This window comes from Polypterus senegalus, chromosome 5, assembly GCF_016835505.1.
Source record: "Polypterus senegalus isolate Bchr_013 chromosome 5, ASM1683550v1, whole genome shotgun sequence".
Lineage (NCBI taxonomy): Eukaryota > Metazoa > Chordata > Cladistia > Polypteriformes > Polypteridae > Polypterus > Polypterus senegalus.
Window position 1 is genome coordinate 192,702,639 of NC_053158.1, and position 22,391 is coordinate 192,725,029.

The following is a 22,391-nucleotide window of genomic DNA, read 5'->3' on the forward strand; positions in this document are numbered from 1 at the left end:
ACCGAGGCTTCCCTCTTTCGCTGTGTAATTCCCCGCCACTCGTGGAGAACGTCTCCGCCCCTTCTTGAACAGTTTCTGTGACGAGCGGCTCATTTCACACTCATTTTGCCGCATGACACCGTCGGGGTTAGATGTAGAAGTGGCTTGCTCCCTGATGGAAATGTGTCTTGATGCTTTTGCGTTTTACCTGTAGGGGCGAATCACAGTCGCAGAGGAATGGAGAATATGAACGAAAATGCAGGGATTGAACTGTTGCTGGCGCACATGAAACTTGAAGATTTCATCGAAGCAATGGGAAGTTTGTATCCTTCTGAGGACTCCGCTGCTTTAGAAGGGAGCAGCCTGTACATGTCGCAGGGTGAAATGGACGAAAACGAGGAAATAAACAGTTCTGCGATGCTGGAAAATAATAGATCGTCTATGCTCAGGGACTCCGTTAGATACGGAACAGTGGACGACTTGTTGGCGTTTGCAAATCAACTCTCCAACAGCCCCGGCAGCAAACCAACGCAAGAGACGGGAGTGCTGCTGAACAAGGTGAGTCCAACCGACAAGCACAATGTCTTTTTTTGAGAGGGTTTCGCATTAAGTGTATTGTAGAGTCCGTCCCCTCAGACAGTCAGTTAGCAGGAGGCAATCCCTGCAGTTGATCACGTACCCTGCGGCGATGGTTTGCCTTTTTATCGGAGTTCTTTGTATTCTGCTTCTGCATTCATTGTTTGAACAAAGAAGTTAACAGTCGGCATGCAGTTTGTTATCTAAACCTGTCTGTAAATTCTAGACTGCTTCCTTGTCAGATTTAGTTCCTTTACAGTAACTTGGTGCTGGTTATGGAGATGGTAAAACAGATAGTTCAGTGTATCGAAACTGGGGAGTTGTGTGGGTTTCGCTGTGTTGAGTTAAACTAAAATACTGTACGTCGCACCGTATAACTGAGGGAGTATATTTTAGTGAAAGAATGAATAATCGAAGTTGTGGTATAAGTTTGCCTTTCTGTTTCAGTTTTCTCATGTAAAAGATTCCTGCACCTGATAATCCGGTGGTCGTCTCCAGATTCCGTTTTACAGTCCCCCAAAAACGAATGCTGTTTTTGCTCATATTTGCAGCAAACCTCATCACTTATGGAGGAATATTTTGGACAAAATAAAAAAAAAATGCAATAAATAAAAATAATGTGAACTGTTGCAATAAATAGATCACAGCAAAAAATACATGAATGCAAAATGCAATAAGTAGAAGTGATGTGACCTCTATCAATAAATACATAACAGCAAAAAATGGAAGGAAATAAGTAAATAATTAAATGCGTCACTGACTAGTTTTCTGTTGCTCATTTCTTTGTGTATTTCTTTAACTATTTCGGTGACAACATACACATTATTTGTACTACCAAGTCACATTCGTAGTTCATGTAAGTATACACTGCCCGTCGGAAGTTTGAGGTTTTTTCAGTTTTTATGGAAATGCATGCAGTTTAATGTCTTAATGTTTCATGAAATCAAGGCATAGAACAAACAGTTGTAAATAAATAATAAAAAAAAAAAAGAGTCAAGGAATTAAGTGTACAAAATTGTATTCAAATTTGTGATTAATCAAAGTAGCCCCCTTTTGCTGATATGACATCCAGACAATCAAAAATTGCTCAGAGAGATCTTCCCAGCACTGCCGCAGACGTCCCCACAGATGAGTTGCACTTGCCGGTTGCTTCCCTTTCGCCTTTCTGTCCACTTCTTCCCAAAATACCTCAATGGGGTTTAATTCTGGAGAATGTGCTGGCCAGTCCATGTTCTGAAGTGTACCACCTTGCTGTTTTCTTTTAACGTAGTTCGGACACAGCCTGGAGGTCTGTTTTGGCTCATTGGCTTATTGTAGGATGAACCCCTGACCTACTAGATGCAGACCAGAAGGTGTTGTGTGGTGCTGCTAAATGCTGTGGTAACCCTTGTGATTCAGAGTGCCAGTCACTCTGTGCAAGTCGCCAACTCTGCCTCCAGCAAAAGAACCCCAGACCAATCACACCATCTCCTCCATGTTGGACAGTTGGTGTCGTACACAGAGGGTCCAGCCTTTCATCAAATCAATGGCGTACAAACGCCCAGCGTGATGAACTGAAGATTTCAAATTTAGATTCATTGGCCCATAAGACTTTCTTGCAGTCTGTAGTCGTCCACAGCCCGTATTTCAAGTACCCTGTTTTGTCCTTTAAGGAATGGCTTTCAGACCTGCAGCACAAAGTCTCCCCGTCACAGTCCAAACTGGCACTTGCTTTTGTCAATCTGCTCTGTTGTGAGGCATTGATCACGCCATGCAGCTGGTGACCCTCAGAAACTCATCTTCTGATTGGCTCATGCCTTTGGCTCGGCCAGATCTCTTCCTATCAGAGTGTCTTCCAGTTTCCAATTGACTTTGGATTTGCAACTGGCTTACAACTTTTGCACTTTCTCTAAATGAAAGGCCGACACTTCCACGGGAAATAATGTTCTGTCTGACTTCATTTGTTAATTACCTTTTTGTTACCATTATCACCGGACTATTGTCGTTTTGCTGACGTGCTCGCCTCGCTTGTGTATTAGCGGCTAAGGGAGTTTCTCTTTTCTTAGCGGTTTCGCTTTGGCGACAGAGTCGCTTTCTTGGAGCTTCATGCTGTAGCCTCACACTTCCTGGGCCAGACAGACAGACACTTCCACGCGTAGATGTTTATATATAAGATAATCCACTTTAATAAAATGGGTGGCATGGTGGTACAGTGGTAATTTTGCCGCCTCGTAGTAAGGAGACCTGGCTTCACTTCCTGGGTCCTCCCTGCATGGAGTCTGCATGTTCTCCCCGTGTCTGCGTGGGTTTCCTCCCACAGTCCAAAGACATGCAGGTTAAGTGCATTGGTGATCCTAAATTGTCCCTAATGGGTGTGTGTGTTCCCTGCAGTGGGCTGGCACCCTGCCCAGGGTTTGTTTCCTGCCTTGTGCCCTGTGCTGGCTGGGATTGGCTCCAGCAGACCCCCGTGACCCTGTAGTTAGGATATAGCGGGTTAGAGAATGACTGACTGACTTTAATAAAATAACAAATGTCTTTTGTCTGTCCGTTTGGTTGCAGTGTCTCTGTTATGTGCCGTTTGGCATGAGACTTGTTAAGCAGAACTAAAGTTTGTGATGCACCATCTGTTGGAATGAAAAAAATGCAGTGCATTTTGTTACTACATGCATTGCAACATGTATGCCAGTAGATGGTGCACTGCAAACATTAATGCTGGATATGCTGAGGTCTACGTTGATTGCTTAGGTTTGTATCCACCTAATGTGGCTAGCACAGCCACTTTTAAACATAAAGTGCCTTTGTCTCTTTGTACATTGAATAACTTAGTTACACAAAACTCAATCCCATAAAAATATTCTAATTTCCAACAGGTATTTGCTTCCAATTTTAGTGTATACTTTTTACAGCTCATTGAATGAGTGTGTACTTTCAAGTTCAGACTGAATCATTATCATTACCCAAGAATGAGCCACACAATTCACCTTCATTTGATTCACTATTGAGCCACACACACACGACTCTTACTCATTTGAGAATGAATCACAAAATTGTAGTTTACTTATGATTCTCAAATGTTTTATTTTAAGATGCATTTCCACTATATTGTCATGCTTCATGCTTTTAAAAATGTTAATGTTGCACAATATTAATTACCAATATGTTTTATTATTAAATTGTATATTAAACAATATGTAAAACAATGTGTGTGTGTGTGTGTATATACATATTGTGATAGAAACAGCCGGATACACAATGAAGGTTTGGGGCAGCTACCCATATAGTTTCCCTGACTGCAAAAGGCGGCAGTGTGTACAGGTTAGAGTCCAAAACAGAACTGCTCAAGTATGGAGGATGGAGGAGTTTTAAGGCGGTTCAAGGGGAGTGATGTCATCGGGGCTGAACCGGAAGCGACGTCCTCAGACTGTAATCGGGCACAGACAGGATTTCTTGTGTTTGATCTGTGGCTAGAAGAGAGACAAGTTTAGTGCAACCCGCCACCCTCTGACCTGGCATGGAATTGGCATTTTCTGGTCCCTTTGGTTGACTCCCAAATGCATATGTGTGACAATATACATACATACATATACATATATGTATAAACAATATATTGTTTTGTATAAATATAAGAAATGATTTGTGAGTTATTTAAGGAGGTCCCCCTCTCCAAAATGGTTGTTGTGTAGTATGGACGAATCAAATGAGTCGAGTCATTCAATCGTTTACTTTGAAAGAATCAGATCAGTAAAGTGAATTGAAATGCACATCACTAATTCCCAAATCAAGCAAAGTGCATACGTCTGATCGGTGGACTATTCACCAATCAGAAATTGGCACTTGCTAGACCCCACTCTCTCAACTAGTGTGAAAGGGACAATTTTCATTTTAGGGTTTCAGGTTGCGTGTGTTGTCCCTAAAATTCCATAAGACTTAATTAAGTACTAGGGGGATCTGTCCCCTGCTCGCTTCACTCACGCACCCCTGGGTTTGGTTTACCGGATATACAATTTAAGGAAATGATTATTTTCATGGGAATTGTTACATATGCATTATTTTCCCTTTTGTAAAAACAACACTGTACTTGTCCTTTATTTTTGGCCCCGGGCGTGGTTAAATCTCTTTCTTGTAGGACATATGAAGCTGGTCGTGTTGTGAGGTGGGGCGGCTGAATGCACGCTAAGGAGAAGCGGTTGGATCATCTGCTGGCTTGCTGCTGGCAAGCTGCGTATTCTGCTTGTCCCGCTACGCGTTGATCATTTAAAAGAATGTACAGCAGCTGTCCTTTTGCCACTCCGCATCTCTGCCGCTCGCGTTGTGAAGGTGGTTTGGCTGAACGCATGCTAAGGAGAAGCGGTTGGATCATCTGCTGGCTTGCTGCTGCTGGCGAGCTGCGTGTTCTGCATGTTGCTTGTCGTTGTTTTAAGAGCTGGGAGCACATGAAGCGTGTCTGCTAAAAGCATTCCAACAACTGCTAGGTTAGATGTCCGTGAACTTGTTTTAAATGTTGTCTCACGGGATGTCAAATTGTCTTCCAAGAAGATCACGTCTCGTCTCCCTAGTCTCGCTCCCAATATTTTTTTTTTATAATGTATTTTGTGACACTTTTAATTATTTATGCATACATTTCATATTGTTATTAATTTATTGTCACATACTGCAGTACTTTTATTTATTTATGTATTTATTTAATCTTGTCCAAAATGTTCCTCCTTATTCACCATTATTATGCTGTCCCAGTTTTAATATTTCTTTTATACATTTTTGGCTCTTCCCCTGTCTCGACAGAGATCCTTTGGTGTTACGCCACCTTTCTTTTCCAGCTTGACCCACTGCACTGGATTCTAAGTGGCAGCCGCCTTACACAAAGTTCCTTTCCCCAATACAGTGCTTGTCTTTTCTTACAGAAAGACATGGTGGTGAAAAACGGTCGGTACCAGGTGGACACTGATGTGCTGCTGTTTCCATGGAAGCTGACGTATCGAAATATTGGCTCAGACCTCGTCCCAAGGGGCTCCTTCGGAAAAGTTCACCTGGCATTAGACACCAGGACAAGAAAGCGGATGGCTTGCAAACTGGTATGTGAGATCTGGCCAGCTGGCCCTGTTTTGTCAGTGGTTTGTGCTTTATACCAATTGGTGGACTGTTATTTTACTTTATTTTACATGGACTACTTTTAAGGTTTAAAACATTTAATCTTACAAGCTGGGTGGTATGGTAGGGCAGTGGTAGTGCTGCTGCCTCGCAGTAAGCAGACCGGAGTTCACATCCTGGGTGTTTCCTGCATGGAGATCACATATTCTTACTGCGTTCACAATGGCTTCCTCATGGGGCTCTCTGGTTTCTTTCTGTGGTCCAGAGATATATAAGGGGTGCAATACTTTCTGGAAAATTGTACTCCTAATTAATAATAATAATAATAACAAAAATAATAAATAATTCTTTGCATTTATATAGCGCTTTTCTCACTACTCAAAGCGCTCAGCAATTGCAGGTTAAGGGTCTTGGTCAAGGGCCCAACAGAGCAGAGTCCCTATTGGCATTTCCACCACTCCTCCCTATTTAAACTGAAATCCTTTCCCAAGTTAAAAAGCACAGTTACTGATGGAAACAAACTAATAACTTCGAGAGAAAAGATACACTTGGCATTTTTTATGCTGACAAACACTCCAAAATAAAACAACTGAAGTAAGCCCATAGAATAGCACAGGATTGTATGGGGGTCAGCAGTGCTCATGCGTGGGAATTAGTTAGGGTTGCCAGATATCCCTTATGTACAGGACATGTCCCATATTGGATCATTTTGTCCCCTGTCCCATACTGACTTTTCAGGGACACCCAAATGTCCCGTATTTAGTTCATTTTCAAATTTTGTAATAAAAATATATTTTTACTATCTTCTTACGGTACTTAGTTGTAACTTTATAAGTAATTATACTTTCTTTTCTTAGATTCTCTTAATAAAAAATAACCCAAATGTAACGAGGACACGAGTGTTTGCTGCCTGTCTGCACCTTGTTCAGTTGCTATGATTGGCTGAGGACGGCGACACTCTGACCGTTTTGCTCGCCAGCCGCGCTGCTGTGTAGTTCAGGATCAGCATTGCAACATACAGTGACTGTCGACAAAGTGTGTTCTTAGTACTTGCCGCTTTTTTCTAACTGCCTGTATTAATAATAAAATTTCTCTGTTGTCTGTATTAAACAAATATTTTCAAATGATTTCCTGCCTTGCGCCCTGTGTTGGCTGGGATTGGCTCCAGCAGACCCCCGTGACCCTGTATTTAGGATATAGCGGGTTGGATAATGGATAGATGGATTTCACTTTTACAGATTTTTTTTTTTTAGCTTGTATTAAAAATGATTTGTGAGTTATTCAATACATTTTATATATATATATATTAATATAGCAAGAGATTTTAAGAGTGTCCCGTATTTCTAATTTTCTAATCGGGCAGCCCTAGGATTAGTAGACATGTTTTACTTGACAGAACCAGGCAGGAATGTCTTGTTTATCATCAGGTGAGCTTTGAGATGTGTGTTCTTATTACCGCCATGTCTGCCACTGTGTAAATTTAGGAACTCCCGATCTGCCAATAACTGTCCAACCACATACACACACACACACAAATCCACCAATCAGGAAACAGTATGTTGTGAAATCATATACTTACAGAGAGTAATTACATCTTTAATAGATATCATCTCTTTTTTGGCTACCAGTAATGGTGCACTGCATGAATCCACTTGACTTGAGCATTCCTAGTTTTCATCCTCTTTCTCTGTACATTTAGCATTCATTTGCTCAGAGGTTGATGCGCTTGCTGCTTCCTGAACAGCTCTTATTTTCTCCACCCTAGCGGCCCACTTCTTCTCTTCTTCTGTCAGCCTCTTTTCACGTTAAAACTGATTAAGTCGGTGTTTGTGTTGCAATTACTTTTATTTTTCACATAAGCTGGCACTTAATTCTTCAATCTGCCTCAAGAATGATTTAAGATATGAAGAGGTAGGGGAAGTGACAGCGAAGCTGATAGGGATGAGAACGGCGCCCGTACGCATGTTCCGCATGGCTGCCCGCTGCAGAGAGTTGATTCTGCCATAAAATAAAAAGAGTAAAAATCATCACCCCGAAAGCGGATACGAGACGTCACGTAGTATATGTGTACCAAATTTCAGATCAATAGGTCAAACGGTTTGCGAGCTCCAGGTGATTTAAAATCCTGGACAGACAAAAGGACACCACGGTAGCGTATTATATATAAAGTTTGGCCTGACTTGCTGTGTGTTCGTAGTCAGCCACCACTTCAGCTGAATGGAAAATTCTGATCTCTTGCATTTTCTGGAAAAGTCCCTGCTTTTCTCTTTTTTTTTCCCCCTTGCTGTGTAGCCGCCTCATCTCTTTATGACACATCCTGCATACGGTATTTTTGTAGACTAAATCTGCAAGCCCTGTATAGGATGTGTCTTATTGTGGTATGAGTGGAGCTCATCAGGTTTGTTATTGACTTTTGGTCTGCTCTTGCACCTTACGCTTCACACCCATCCATCCACGCACACATAGATCCTAACCACACAAATATTTTTGGGTGATGGTTTTCATAATGAGGACAGGACAGAAATGAACTCCAGGTTAGTTGACTTTAAGGACAGCTTGAGTTTTCTTTCACATGAATGTATTCCCATCATTCTTTTGTGCTTTTACTTGAGTGATATACTTTATAGTAAAGATGCTTGAAGGTATTGTCCAGCTTGCTCGGATGGTTTAAGCAAAAGCCAAGCAAAATGACACCTTTTATTGGTTAACTAAAAAGGTTACAATATGCAAGCTTTCGAGGCAACTGCCTAAAGAAGGGGCCTGAGTTGCCTCGTAAGCTTGCATATTATAATTTTTTTTAGTTAGCCAATAATAGGGGTCATTTTGCTTGACTTCTCACTACATTCGTAATGGCTAACACGGTACAACACCCTAGTATTACTATACCTGAAAATGAAAACCTGGCATTAAATGTCTTTACTCTTGTTTTATAAGATCAGTCCTTCATGAGACTTTACTATGGGCAACTTATGCCATCAAATAGTGTCATTAATTCCTTTTATGAATTTTTCTTTTCCCTTTAAATAGGTACCAATGGAACACTTCAAACCAGCTGATGTGGAGATCCAGGCACGTTTCTGCCACGAAAATATAGCAGAGTTGTATGGTGCCCTCCTGTGGGATGAGACGATCCACTTGTTTATGGAAGCGGGCGAAGGGGGCTCTGTCATGGAAAAGCTAGAGAGCTGTGGGCCGATGAGAGAGTTTGAGATCATCTGGGTCACCAAGCATATCCTCAAGGCCCTTGACTTTCTGCACTCTCGGAATGTCATACATCATGATATTAAACGTAAGCAGTTTAGAATTTTGTAATCTGGAGGCTGGGCCTTACATTAAGATAATGAACAAGTATCGAAGCCTGAACTGTAATTGAATTTACTTTGCACTTTTACTACCATTAACCGTAATACTGCATACTGTGCATCCGGAAAGTATTCACAGCGCATCACTTTTTCCACATTTTGTTAAAATGGATTAAATGATTTTTCCTCAGAATTCTACAGACAACACCCCATAATGACAGCATGAAAAAAGTTTACTTGAAGTTTTTGAAAATTTATTAAAAATAAAACTGAGAAAGCACATGTACATAAGTATTCACAGCCTTTGCTCAATACTTTGTCGATGCACCTTTGGCAGCAATTCCAGCCTCAAGTCTTTTTGAATCTGATGCCACAAGCTTGGCACACCTATCCTTGGCCAGTTTCGCCCATTCCTCTTTGCAGCACCTCTCAAGCTCCATCAGGTTGGATGGGAAGCGTCAGTGCACAGCCATTTTAAGATCTCTCCAGAGATGTTCAATCGGATTCAAGTCTGGGCTCTGGCTGGGCCACTCAAGGACATTCACAGAGTTGTCCTGAAGCCACTCCTTTGATATGTTGGCTGTGTGCTTAGGGTCGTTGTCCTGCTGAAAGATGAACCGTCGCCCCAGTCTGAGGTCAAGAGCGCTCTGGAGCAGGTTTTCATCCAGGATGTGTCTGTACATTGCTGCAGTCATCTTTCCATTTATCCTGACTAGTCTCCCAGTTCCATCCCCACAGCATGATGCTGCCACCACCATGCTTCACTGTAGGGATGGTATTGGCCTGGTGATGAGCGGTGCCTGGTTTCCTCCAAACGTGACACCTGGCATTCACACCAAAGAGTTCAATCTTTGTCTCATCAGACCAGAGAATTTTGTTTCTCATGATCGGAGAGTCCTTCAGGTGCCTTTTGGCAAACTCCAGGCGGGCTGCCATGTGCCTTTTACTAAGGAGTGGGTTCCATCTGGCCACTCTACCATACAGGCCTGATTGGTGGATTACTGCAGAGATGGCTGTCCTTCTGGAAGGTTCTCCTCTCTCCACAGAGGACCTCTGGAGCTCTGACAAAGTGACCATGGGTTCTTGGTCACCTCCCTGACTAAGGCCCTTCTCCCCTGATCGCTCAGTTTAGATGGCCGGCCAGCTCTAGGAAGAGTCCTGGTGGTTTCGAATTTCTTCCACTTATGGATGATGGAGGCCACTGTGCTCATTGGGACCTTCAAAGCAGCAGAAGTTTTCTGTAACCTTCCCCAGATTTGTGGCTCAAGACAATCCTGTCTCGGAGGTCTACAGACAATTCCTTTGACTTCATGCTTGGTTTGTGCTCTGACATGAACTGTCAACTGTGGGACCTTCTATAGACAGGTGTGTGCCTTTCCAAATCATGTCCCATCAGCTGAATTTACCACAGGTGGACTCCAATGAAGCTGCAGAAACATCTCGAGGATGATCAGGGGAAACAGGATGCACTTCATGTCAAAGGCTGTGAATACTTATACGTACATGTGCTTTCTCAATTTTTTTTTTTTTAATTATTTGCAAAAACCTCAAGTAAACCTTTTTCACGTTGTCATTATGGGGTGTTGTGTGTAGAATTCTGAGGAAAAACGTGAATTTAAGCCATTTTGGAATAAGGCTGTAACATAACAAAATGTGGAAAAAGTGATGCGCTGTGAATACTTTCCGGATTCTCTGTATATTTAAAGTATTTTCACCTATTTTGAAATTTGTATCGATACATACTGTATATATTGTCGTCTACGGGGGGAATCCACGTGTCCAACAAAGAAATGTTGAGGCGTCAGTGGGGTTGACTCCTTTAATAAGTAATAAGTTTAGAAGAAACATGCGCACAATGGTGTTGAATAGAAAGGGTAAGGCCAAATCGTCTGGGGAAAACTGCTACCCAGTAAATCAAAAGTGTAGGTCACTCTGGTTCGGTTGGACCTCCTTCTGGCCGTGTCCTTATCCTGCAGTGAGACAACCCCTGCTATGAGCATCTTGGTTTTATAATCGCTGGACCAGAGGACGGAGCAAAAAATGGAAATGAAAGAAGCACGGTTTTGCGCTGCTCCCCGGTCCGGGTTTCTCATAAAGTGCTTTTCAGGTTCGTGCTCTGCTTTGGCCTTCCAAAGATGATGACTCTTTAGTCCTTTATGGCAAATGGACCGAAAGGGGTGAAGTTAGGTGCCCTTATTGGGCAGTTTCTCTGAGCTGTGAGGGAAGAAGCAAAACAGGACAAAGTTAGCGGTAGCCCTCTCCCCTAAATCTCGGTGGGTTTTTGAATACCTTTACCAATCTCGCGGTGGAGTCCTCCGATTCTCTTGCTTGACAGTGTATATCTAATATATAAGTGGAAAGTATTGAGACAGAGTCAAAATTTGGACGTTACATTTACATGTTGAAGCACTTTCTGTGTGCTTGGTGTCTTGACGTGAACCTGTAGACCTCGTAACTCAAAAACCGATTGCTCAGTCAGATTGAAACTCACACGTCCTAAAGTTATGGGCGTTCGATTTAATTGCCTTGTATGTGAGAATGAGCTTGTGAAAGTCAGGGTGCCCTACAGTCGACTGACTGACACCCCATCCGCGGTTGGCTTCTGTCTTGCGTCTGATACTGCAGGATACGCTTCTGCCTCTGATTCATCACTAGGAATTGATTAAGTGAGTTGGCTAAAGAGTTTTTCATCTTGACAGCCTTTTTCTGCTTGTTTTATAGCCAGCAATATTGTGCTGATGTCAACAAAAGCTGTGCTAGTGGATTTTGGGCTCTCTGTGCAGATGACTGAAGATATTTATATGCCGAGAGATCTTCGGGGAACTGAAGTAAGTCTTGTCATTGTTTGTTTTATTGCTTATTAGCCACAGTACCTGTCAAAGACTGATAACAGAATAATTAAATATTTGCTGTCTCTTACTCTATGTGTACCGTCATCGCCATTACTCTGTATTCGCACGTGTGCACGCCTCTCTCAGGTTCTTCCCCATAGAGCCTTGTCGTCTCCTGTTCGTTTTGATACTTGCCATCTTAGATGGCGACTCTCTCAGTGTGCTTCACCTTTACTCCTCCTTGAGCATCTCACACTTCCTTCTCTTGTCAAATTGCCAAAGCCAAACTGACCAATTAGATTGTTCAGAGGGTCTGGCCACGCAGACTTTAGTGTTTTATTATTGTGAACCTCGCCCCGGACACAGACAGGCAGACACGTTAATGTCGCCCACAAACACATCTTTATTCATCTTTTTCTCTTTCATAATTCCGCTCACCAACCCCAATACTCCTCAGTCCAGGCCAATCCAATGCCTTCTCTTTTCTCCTTTTCCTTTTCTCTCTCTCTCTCTCTGTCTTTCTCTCTCTCTCTCTTTTCTTCCCACCACCTCCTTCCTCTTCCAGACGTTGCCACTCTTCCACCCGACTCTTGTCAATGACTGGAGGGAGGCGGCCCCTTAAATGGGAACCCGGATGGGCTCTAGCTGCTTCCCGGCAATCAGTCCTAGCCACACCCCAGTGTGGCGGAAATGCCGGCTGCGCACCCGGAAGCCGTCTGGGTGTCCCCTGTCGTCGTCTTCCCCCCCAGCACTTCCTGGTGTGGCGGAAGTGCTGGGCTCCCAGGATATTCAGGCACCGGGGAGCCACCTGGCGGTGGCCACGGGTCCCTACAGGGCTGGGCTTCCAAGCCCTTTACCCGAGGCCTCCTGCATAACCAGAACGGATGCCCCCTCTTGGTCTGGAGGAGGCACACGCCCTCCTCTGGTCCTCCAAGGCGTCCCGGCCGAGGACCACACGGGATAAACCGGCATCGGGGCGCCGCCTGGCGGTGGCCACGGGCCCCTACAGGGCTGAGCTTCCAAGCCCTCCACCCGTGGTCCCCAACAGAAACAGGACGGACGCCCCCTCGCGGTCTGGAGGAGGCACAAGCCCTCCTCTCGTCCTCCTGGGCATCACGGCCGGGCTCCAGCCCCGGCCGGGGACCACATTATATAGCAAATATCCATCCATCCATTATCCAACCCGCTATATCCGAACTACAGGGTCACGGGGGGGTCTGCTGGAGCCAATCCTAGCCAACACAGGATGCAAGGCAGGAAGCAAATCTCAGTCAGGGCGCCAGCCCACCACAGGGCGCACACACACACACCAAGCATAAATTAGAATCGCCAATGCACCTAACCTGCATGTCTTTGGACTGTGGGAGGAAACCCACGCAGACACGGGAAGGGAAACGATCCCAGGTCTCCTAACTGCGAGGCACTACCCACTGCGCCACCGTGCCGCCCTATAATAGATATATGTCTCTCTATTATAAAAAATAATTTTGGGAGGAAAATCAAAAGACATGCAGGTTAGGTGCATTGGTGATCCTAAATTGTCCACATTGTGTGTGTTGGTGTGTGGGTGCGTGTGTGTGTGTGTGCCCTGCCCAGGGTTTGTTTCCTGCCTTGCGCCCTGTGTTGGTTGGGATTGGTTCCAGCAGACCCCCGTGACCCTGTAGTTAGGATAATGGATGGATGGATGGGAGACGAGACGTGATCTTCTCAGAAGACACTTTGATGTCCCGCAAGACAAGGCAGTGAGACAAAAGGACAGCTGCTGCACAGGCTTTTAAATGATTGACGTGCAGTGCGAAATGCATTTTATGTCATCTTATCTCATTACATCTCGACTGAAGAAGGGGGCCTGAGTTGCCTCGAAAGCCTTGCATATTGTAATCTTTTTAGTTAGCCAATAAAAGGTGTCATTTTGCTTGACTTCTCATTACATCCATAATGGTTAACGCGGACCCTATTACTGAAGATTTAAACAAATGGACAGATCGAGTAGGGTGGGGCTCCCACAGAGAAGATGAGTTTGGTGGGCAAGAGCTCAAAACAAAATTATAAGCTAGTTACTATTCCCAGATTTACAAAACCTAAGTGGTATCAATTAGATAGAAATTCACAGTATGAGAGTCGTCTTAAACACATTGAGGGAGTCAGAATTTTGAATGAAGGTGGGCAGCTTATTCTACCATTGAGGAGCTACACATGAAGAGAGTCCGGATTGAGATTTGATGCCACACACAGAGGTGGCATCACCAGAGTCCACTTAAAAGGCAGACCAGAGTGGTTGAGAAGAAGGATTAGACATCACAAGTGTCTCCATAAAGGACTGTAGACCTGCAGCAAGGATTTGAACTTCATAGGTGCCACTACAGGATGCCAGTGTGGTGATTTGAAGGGAGGAGTGACATGTGCTCGTCTTGGCTGGTTGAACACCAGTCGTGCCTCTGCATTTTGAATCATCTGCAGTGACTCAGTGACACATGCCAGTGCTCATGCCAGCAGAGTTGCTGTAGTCCAGCCGTGATAGGACCTGATGTTGCAAGTAATCTGTAAGAACGAGATACTGTAGCAACATGGTCCTTGAAGGAAAACGAGTCATCAGTCACCACACCAAAGTTGGATAGTGAGTTGGCAGGGATTAATGATAATGAACCAAGCCGAACAGAGATGGAGTGCAGAATTAAATCTACATTCAATTTCGGACGGGGTGCCACATTCTCATTTTAATTTTCTGTGAACTGAAATTGCTTTTTTTTTGATGTTCATTTCAGGTATTTTCTTCATGATTCTGTGCCCAATATTGTTATTCATCCATGTATTTGTTTATTTTTGGTAGATGTACATGAGCCCCGAGGTGGTTCTTTGCAGAGGGCACACGACCAAGGCCGATATTTACAGCTTGGGAGCCACTGTGATCCACATGCAGACCGGTGATCCACCCTGGGTGAAGAGATACCCTCGTTCTGCATACCCTTCTTATCTTTATATTGTAAGTATTGTTTACATTTTGCAAGAATCTTTGTACACCTTCTCCATGATCCTCTTGTTCATCGTGATTTGAAAAACACTGATGGTTTTTAATTTACGGTTGCCTGTTGTACACATTCCGTGGTATACGTGTGACTCTAGATTGACCCACTTGTAATAGTCGCATTAGCTTTATTCGGAGTGATGAGCGAATGCTGTGGAGTTTGCTTTGCTTCACTGTGAGTTTGGTAGAATCATGGGAATGTTTGTGAACTTCGACGAACTCTGCGGAATGCATTGATGTCAATGGGAGGAAGAACTGAACTACTTTTGAGAGGCTCATAATGGTGCAGTGGTCTTTTAAAGTTTAGAGACGCGCTATATGGGCAAAAGTATTGGGACGCCTGACCATTACATTAACAGGGATTTTAATGACATTGCACCCAAACACATAGACTTTAATATGGAGTTGGGCCCCCCTTTGCAGCTATAACAGCTTCCATTCTTCTTGAAAGGCTTTCCATAAGATTTCTGGAGTGTTTCTGTGGGAATTTGTGCCCATTCATTCTGAGTTATATGGAGAAATAACAAAACTAAATTGGTCAATTTTTATTAAAATGTACTAAGCACTTACTGTATAAGGGCACAGTTTTTTTGATGCTTTTTAACAATATTTTCATCTTGATTTTCATTCTATTTTTCCAGGTATTCTAATTGTTTAATTAATCCATTATTTTCTAATTAGTGGATCTAACGTTAAAGTAGCCTTTCATGATTCACTCCTGTTTGCCTGGCTGTCTGCTCTGCTCGCTTCTGTTTTTAATTGTCATTACGATGAAGGGAGCAAACCGCACAGAGAAAGGGAAAAAAAGCGAGTTAAGCATTTAAACCTATAGCAAAAATGGAAATATTTCTAAATGTCTTAAGTGTGAAAAGCATGCCTCGGTGCTTTCTTAATGTGGAATGAGAGAAGAGAAAAAAATACCAGCTAATTAATTGAGATCAGTTAATGTCACTGATTATGAATCCAGTTGAAGCACAGTGGGCCCCCAGGACTGACTATGAGAACCCTTGGCTTACTACATTTTTAGTTTGTTTTATTTATTTATGTATTTCTAAACGTAGTTTTCTAATTTCTACATTGTTCCCAAAACACAGAAATTAGGAAGTAAAGTTCACTTAATTAGCCTATTAATACAATTAAAAACATAAGCTGGCTCAAACAAAAATCTGCAGCTACAGTGGGTCCACAGGACCGACTCTGAGAACCCCTGGCTTAGTACATTTTAATTTATTTTACTTTTTAACTAAACTTAGTTTTCTAATTTCTACTAAACTTAGTTTTCTAATCTCTACATTGTTCATCTAAACTTAAATCTCTACACTGAATCTGGGAAATAACAGTTCACTTAATTAGTCCAGGAGTCCAATTAAAAAGAGAAGCTGGTTGGAACAAAACTCCAATTAAAAGAGAAGCTGGTTGAGCACAGGAGGTCCCCAGGACCCACTCTGAGAACCCCTGGCTTAGTACATTTTAATTTATTTATTTATTTATTTATTTTTACTAAACTTAGTTTTCTAATCTCTACATTGTTCCCAAAACACTGAATCTGGGAAATAACAGTTCACTTAATTAGTCCAGGAGTCCAATTAAAAAGAGAAGCTGGTTGGAACGAAAACTCGCAGGCACAGGAGGTCCCCAGGACCCACTCTGAGAACCCCTGGCTTAGTACATTTTAATTTATTTATTTTTCCTTTACCCAAACTAAGTTTTCTAATTTCTATATTGTTCCCAAAACACAGAATCCAAAAGCAATTAACTAGCAGCAAAAAGAGGTCACTAATTAAGAAAAGGGTTTGAATGAAAACCTGCATCCACAGAGGGCCCCCAGGACTGACTATGACAACCCCTGGCTTAGTACATTTTATTTTAATTTATTTTATTTTTTTTTTTTTACTAAATTTAGTTTTCTAATTTCTACATTGTTCCCAAAACACAGAATCTGGGAAATAACAGTTCACTTCATTAGCATATTAATCCAATTAAAAACATAAGCAGGTTGGACCAAAAATCTGCAGCTACTGTGGGTCCACAGGACTGACTCTGAGAACCCCTGGCTTAGTACATTTTAATTTATTTACTTTTCCTTTACCCAAACTAAGTTTTCTAATTTCTATATTGTTCCCAAAACACAGAATCCAAAAGCAGTTGACTAGCAGCAAAAACAGGTCACTAATTAAGAAAAGGGTTTGAATGAAAACCCGCATCCACAGAGGGCCCCCATGACTGACTATGAAAACCCCTGGCTTAGTACATTTTATTTTAATTTATTTTATTTTTTACTAGACTTTTACTAGTTTTACTTAGTTTTCTAATTTCCATATTGTTCCCAAAACGCAGAAATCGGGAAGTAACAGGTCACTTAATTATCCCAGGAGTCCAATTAAAAACAGAAGCTGGTTGGAACAAAAACCTGCAGCCACAGGGTCTCCTCGGGGCCGACTTTGGGAATCCCTGACTCTGGGACCTCCAGTGACCTGCATCCGTTTATTGCCCAGTCACAGTCCCATGTGATGTTTGCGCATTCTTTTGTTCTTGTGGATTTTCTCCAGGCTCTTGTGTTTTTTTTTTATTTAACCTTTACCCCTACATCTGAGACCTTTATTTATTTTTAAGTTTTCTTAAATTGTGTCCTAGATCCACAAACAAGCCCCTCCACTGGAGGATATATCCGAAGACTGCAGCCCCTCCATGAGACAGTTCCTGGAGTGTTCTTTGGAGAGGAATCCAAAAGTACGCCGCTCGGCCGCTGAGCTTCTAAAGGAAGAGGCCCTGCACCCTCCTCGGGAGGATCAGCCACGCTGTTGGAGCCTGGACTCTGCCTTGTGCGAGAAGACTCGGCTGCTCATGAGACAGGAGTCGGAGCTCCCTGAAAACGTCACTGGTGGGTATTCAGGTTTAGAGTGAATGTCTGCTTCTTCTTTTCATATAACAACCATTATGGTCCTCTTTGAGTCTGACCAGTTATTCACACCAGATTGGGCAGAAGAAACGGAAAAGCCTCTCTGAAAAGAACAGCATGTATAAGGTGGACTTACAAGTGACAAAGTGGGTGACACCTGACACTTGTTTTTGAAAGTGCATTCCTTTAGTGAGAAGCTGCACAGAGTTGCATGAAGACCTTGGGGTCGTCCAACGCTGCACATCTGGGCAACTCTGTAAGACGTTCTTGTGAGGCTGAAAATGTTTCCTCCTGTGTGTTGTTGCAGGAGCCCTGGTTAGGATGGGGAAGGCATGCAGGTAGAAAGAGACGAGATGGCCTTAATGTACAGTATGGTGTCTATTAACTGGCCCACTGCTCATGTGAGAGTGCCCAGCTATAGGCCGATGTCCCACTCCGACATTGTTCTTGATGTTGCTGGTCATATTTAATCAGTTTCCCTTGAAACTGACCAGGATCAAGTACGTCTAGAAATGATCCATCTCTCTTCTTTAACTGATTCCATCGTTTCCGATATAAGTTGTGGAGCATTTAAGCCAAATTCATTCATGATTGTCCCCAGACATATAATACATACGGAAACCCTGCAGAAGACCGAGGACCTGCTGGAGTGATTATATCACAAAGTTGGTTTAGGAACACCTGGAATCTGTAGCTGGGGGGACCCCACCAGGAAGAGTTACAGTCTGTAGCTGAGGGGACCCCACCAGGAAGAGCTATGATCTCTAGCTGGGAGACCCCACCAGGAAGAGCTACAGTGTGTAGCTGGGGGAACTCCACCAGGAAGAGCTACAGTGTGTAGCTGGGGGACTCCACCAGGAAGAGCTACAGTGTGTAGCTGGGGGAACCCAACAGGAAGAGCTACAGTCCGTACCTGGGGGGCCCCTCTCCCACCCCAGGAAGAGGGGGGACTCCACCAGGAAGAGCTACAGTCTGTAGGTGGTGGACTCCACCAGGAAGAGCTGGAATTTGTAGTTAGGGACCAGGAAGTCTTGATTGACCTTCCTTGGCCACAGCTACCCACATCAGGAAAAGAGGATTGATCGCTTGGGTAGGTAGCACATTTAAACAGTGGGTAGTACTTCAGGCTCACAGGCCTTGGGTTTGGCACCCTTGCTCAGCTGTCTATTTCTTCTCACGTTTTCATGGGCTTTGCCAGGAACTCCAGATTTCATTCCACATCCCATAAATGTGTACGTTAGATTAACCGACCCTGTGGTGGTGCATTTCTATCTATGCCATGTTGGACTGGCGACCTATCATGTGTAGGTTTCTGCTTTGGGCCTGACGTTCCTGAGATTGCCGGCAACCCCTTATGACCCCCTTGTTGACAGGTTGCTATCCTGAAAACAGAAAGGAACTGTCAACTATCAGTCTGCTGCAGACTTCGACTTCTTCTTCTTTTTTTTTTTTTTTAATCTCATTCTGTTTCTCTTTTTTTTCAGATTCTTCAATATGCACAGATGATGATTCCCTGGCAGCAAGAGGAAAACGATCTTTATATGTGGATCTGGGGGCTCTGGCTGGTTACTACAATATTGTAAGGGGACCTCCCACTTCGGAATATGGCTAACATATGAGGACTTTCCTGAGCAAGGACACTGTTGGATGAATTAGCCCTGCGGCGTACACATCTCATCTCGGTAGAGGGAGTCTTAACACGTTTATCAGGCCGTGTTGTTTGATCAGAGTATCTCTTCCTTTTACGTGCGCAGGTGTACGTGTGTGTGTGTGTGTGTGCGTGTGTGTGTGTGTGTGGGTGTATAATAAGGGAGCCTGACTCTGAGTGGTTAGGCAACAGTGATTAATGAGGCATGAATGGTCCAAAGTCACGGGATGGCACGGTGTGCAGTGGAACTGAAAAGAAATTCAAAAAGAGAATGAGGTGCATAATGCAGGTTTGTGTGCAATGGTGGAGCTCGTGTGCAGTCCGGATTAGCTACCCTTGAAGACAGGTATGGAGTTGATAAGTAAAGTATGTTTCTAATAGAAATAATCAGCTAAATTCTGCCGGTAACTGGCTCTCCTTTGTTTTTTTTTTAATATTTGCAACTACTCATTTTATTTCTGTAAATGGAAGTTCCAAATGACTATTTTTGTCTGTAATCTTAATAAAGCAAAGCTGAAAAGAAGCCGTACTATCATATATATATTTTAATTGTTCCTATGGAAATCGCCTTGGGGCAGTATTTGCTATGCAGGTTCGCCAAATATGAAGTTAACTCCAAAATACAGAAGCAGATTAAAAAATGTTATGAATCACTGTGAGTTATAAATGGGAGTTATTAATAGTCGATGCCATTCTTGGAAAATGTATTAATGCCATCAAGAAGTCCTGCTATTTCTATTCACATCCATTCAAAGTTAGCCGTCATAAGTTTTGAAGTTGAAGTACAGCAGTTGCTGAGTTTTACATATCTTGTGTTTCAGTTTATTCTTGTTGTTTTCTGTACATACATCAATAAACCAATCTAGTACAAGCATGGCTGTTAATCCTGATTTTTATGACTGTTGCTACTGTAGATCTGTCCCACAATATGTAGGCTTCATATACTTTGAACTTACACTGAGGACCCAAAACATTATGACCTCCTGCCTAATATGCTGCTGCTCCCCCATATTCAACAACAACGGCTATGACAAGACCTCTGAAGGCGTCCTGTGGCATCGGGCACCTGGCGTTTAGGAGGAGATCCTTTAACTCCTATAAGTTACAAGGTGGAGCTGCCATAGCTTGAACTTGTTGCTCCAACACATTCCACAGATGCTCAGTTATACTGCGGAATTTGGAGACCAGGGCAGCACCTTGAACGCTTTGTCATGTTTCACAGTCCATTCTGTGATCAATTTCTTTATTATGCTACTTCCATTGGGAAATACTATTGCCATGAAAAGGGTCTACTTGGTCTTCAATGATGTTTAGGTAAGTGCTGAACATCAACATGGAAGCCAGGACAACACCTTGTACCCTTCATCATGTTTATTGAACAATTTCTGGATCTACTTGGTCTTCAATGATGTTTAGGTCTACTTGGTCTGCAATGATGTGTAGGTAAGTGATAAAGATCAAGACGCAGACGAGGGCAACACTTTGAACTCTTCATCACATTTCTCGAATTATTCCCTGAACAATTTCTGGGTCTACTTGCACTGCAACAATGTTGAGGTAAGTGATACACTTCAAAATGGGGGCCAAAGCAACACTTTGGAGCTCTTCATGTTTCTCAAACCATTCTCTGAAAAACGTGTGCATTATTTCCGTTTGGAAACCCTGCTACCATGAAGAAGTCTACTTGGTCTGCAACAATGCTTAGGTAAGTGATACATGTCAGCATGGATGCCTTGACCCAAGATTCTCCAGTAGAACATTGTCCAAAGCATCACATTTCTCCCATCAGCTTGTCTTCTTCCCACAGTGCATCCTGGTGCCATGTCTTCTCCGATCAACCAAACACCTACCCATTCAGCCGTGTGATGCAGCAGGAAATTGGATTCATTGGACCAAGTGAGCTTCTTCCATTGATCCAAGGTCCAGTTCTGACAGTTGTGTGCCCATCGTAGGAGCGTTTGATGGTGGACAGAGGTTCTGCCCATGCAGTCCAACACACATCAGCGGTGTAATGTACTGTACCATAATGATCACTACATTTACTTATTTGGCTGACGTCATTATCCATGGTGCTTTACAACATTTTTGATACAATTGGTTCCATTTCTTTTTGGTTTTCCAATTGGAGCCCAGGTAGGTCAGGTGACTTGCTCAGGGTCACACAGTGTCAATAACAGGATTTGAACCCACAACATCAGAGTTTGAATTACAAAGCCTTAACCACCACACCACTCTACCTCTATCCATCCATCCTTTATCCAGCCCACTATATCCTAACTACAGGGTCACAGGAGTCTGCTGGTGCCAATCCCAGCCAACACAGGGTGCAAGGCAGGAAACAAACCCCGGGCAGGGTGCCAGCCCACCGCAGGGAACACACACACCCATTAGGGACAATTTAGGATCGCACCTCACCTGCATGTCTTTGGACTTTGGGAGGAAACCCACACAGACACAGGGAGAACATGCAGACTCCATGCAGGGAGGACCCAGGAAGTGAACCCGGGTCTCCTAACTGTGAGGCAGCAGCGCTACCTACTGCACCACCGTGCCACCCACCACACTACCTGCCTGCCCAAAAATCAATGGAGTTTACTGTGATTTGTGCCACAGTAGCCTTCTATTGTTTTGTACCAGGCAGGATATCATTTGTTCCTTGCAATGATGAGTCTTGACCATCCAACACCCGGTTTTGGACCACTGTCAGTAGGTACTCGCTACGACTGACCATGAGCTCCTCACAAGCCTTGCCATCACCTGGCCAAAAAGATTCACCAGAGTCACTCAGGTCTTTACACTTCTCCATACATATTCATCAGGACTTGTGGGTAGAAACTGTCGCTGAATCTGCTGGTGTGCGTGCCAGTGGCCAGAAGGGAGAAGTGAAAAAAGCAGCTGTGAACAATGGCTGAGGAAATTAATAATCCTGATGATCTGTTAAGGCAGCAAGAACTGTTGATGTCCTGAACGGAAGGTAACTTGGTGCCAGTGATATTCTGTGCCGCTTTCCCCGCCCTCTGCACTGCTGCTGAGCAGGTGCCATACTAGAATATGATGAGGCAAA

The 22,391-nt window shown here is 43.4% G+C and overlaps 1 protein-coding gene across 3 annotated transcripts in view; it reads left to right on the top strand.

Moving 5' to 3' along the window:
* map3k8 (mitogen-activated protein kinase kinase kinase 8) overlaps window positions 1-20,203 on the top strand; it is a 31,813-nt gene extending 11,610 nt beyond the window's left edge. For all 3 annotated transcript variants that reach the window (XM_039753876.1, XM_039753875.1, XM_039753877.1), the window contains 7 exons: window positions 194-537; window positions 5,436-5,606; window positions 8,650-8,911; window positions 11,646-11,752; window positions 14,586-14,738; window positions 17,415-17,661; window positions 19,164-20,203. In XM_039753876.1, the coding sequence (XP_039609810.1) occupies window positions 217-537; window positions 5,436-5,606; window positions 8,650-8,911; window positions 11,646-11,752; window positions 14,586-14,738; window positions 17,415-17,661; window positions 19,164-19,291 (1,389 nt within the window). In that variant the 5' untranslated portion in view covers window positions 194-216 and the 3' untranslated portion in view covers window positions 19,292-20,203. The remainder of the gene's footprint in view (window positions 1-193; window positions 538-5,435; window positions 5,607-8,649; window positions 8,912-11,645; window positions 11,753-14,585; window positions 14,739-17,414; window positions 17,662-19,163) is intronic.
* Window positions 20,204-22,391: the final 2,188 nt, after the last annotated feature.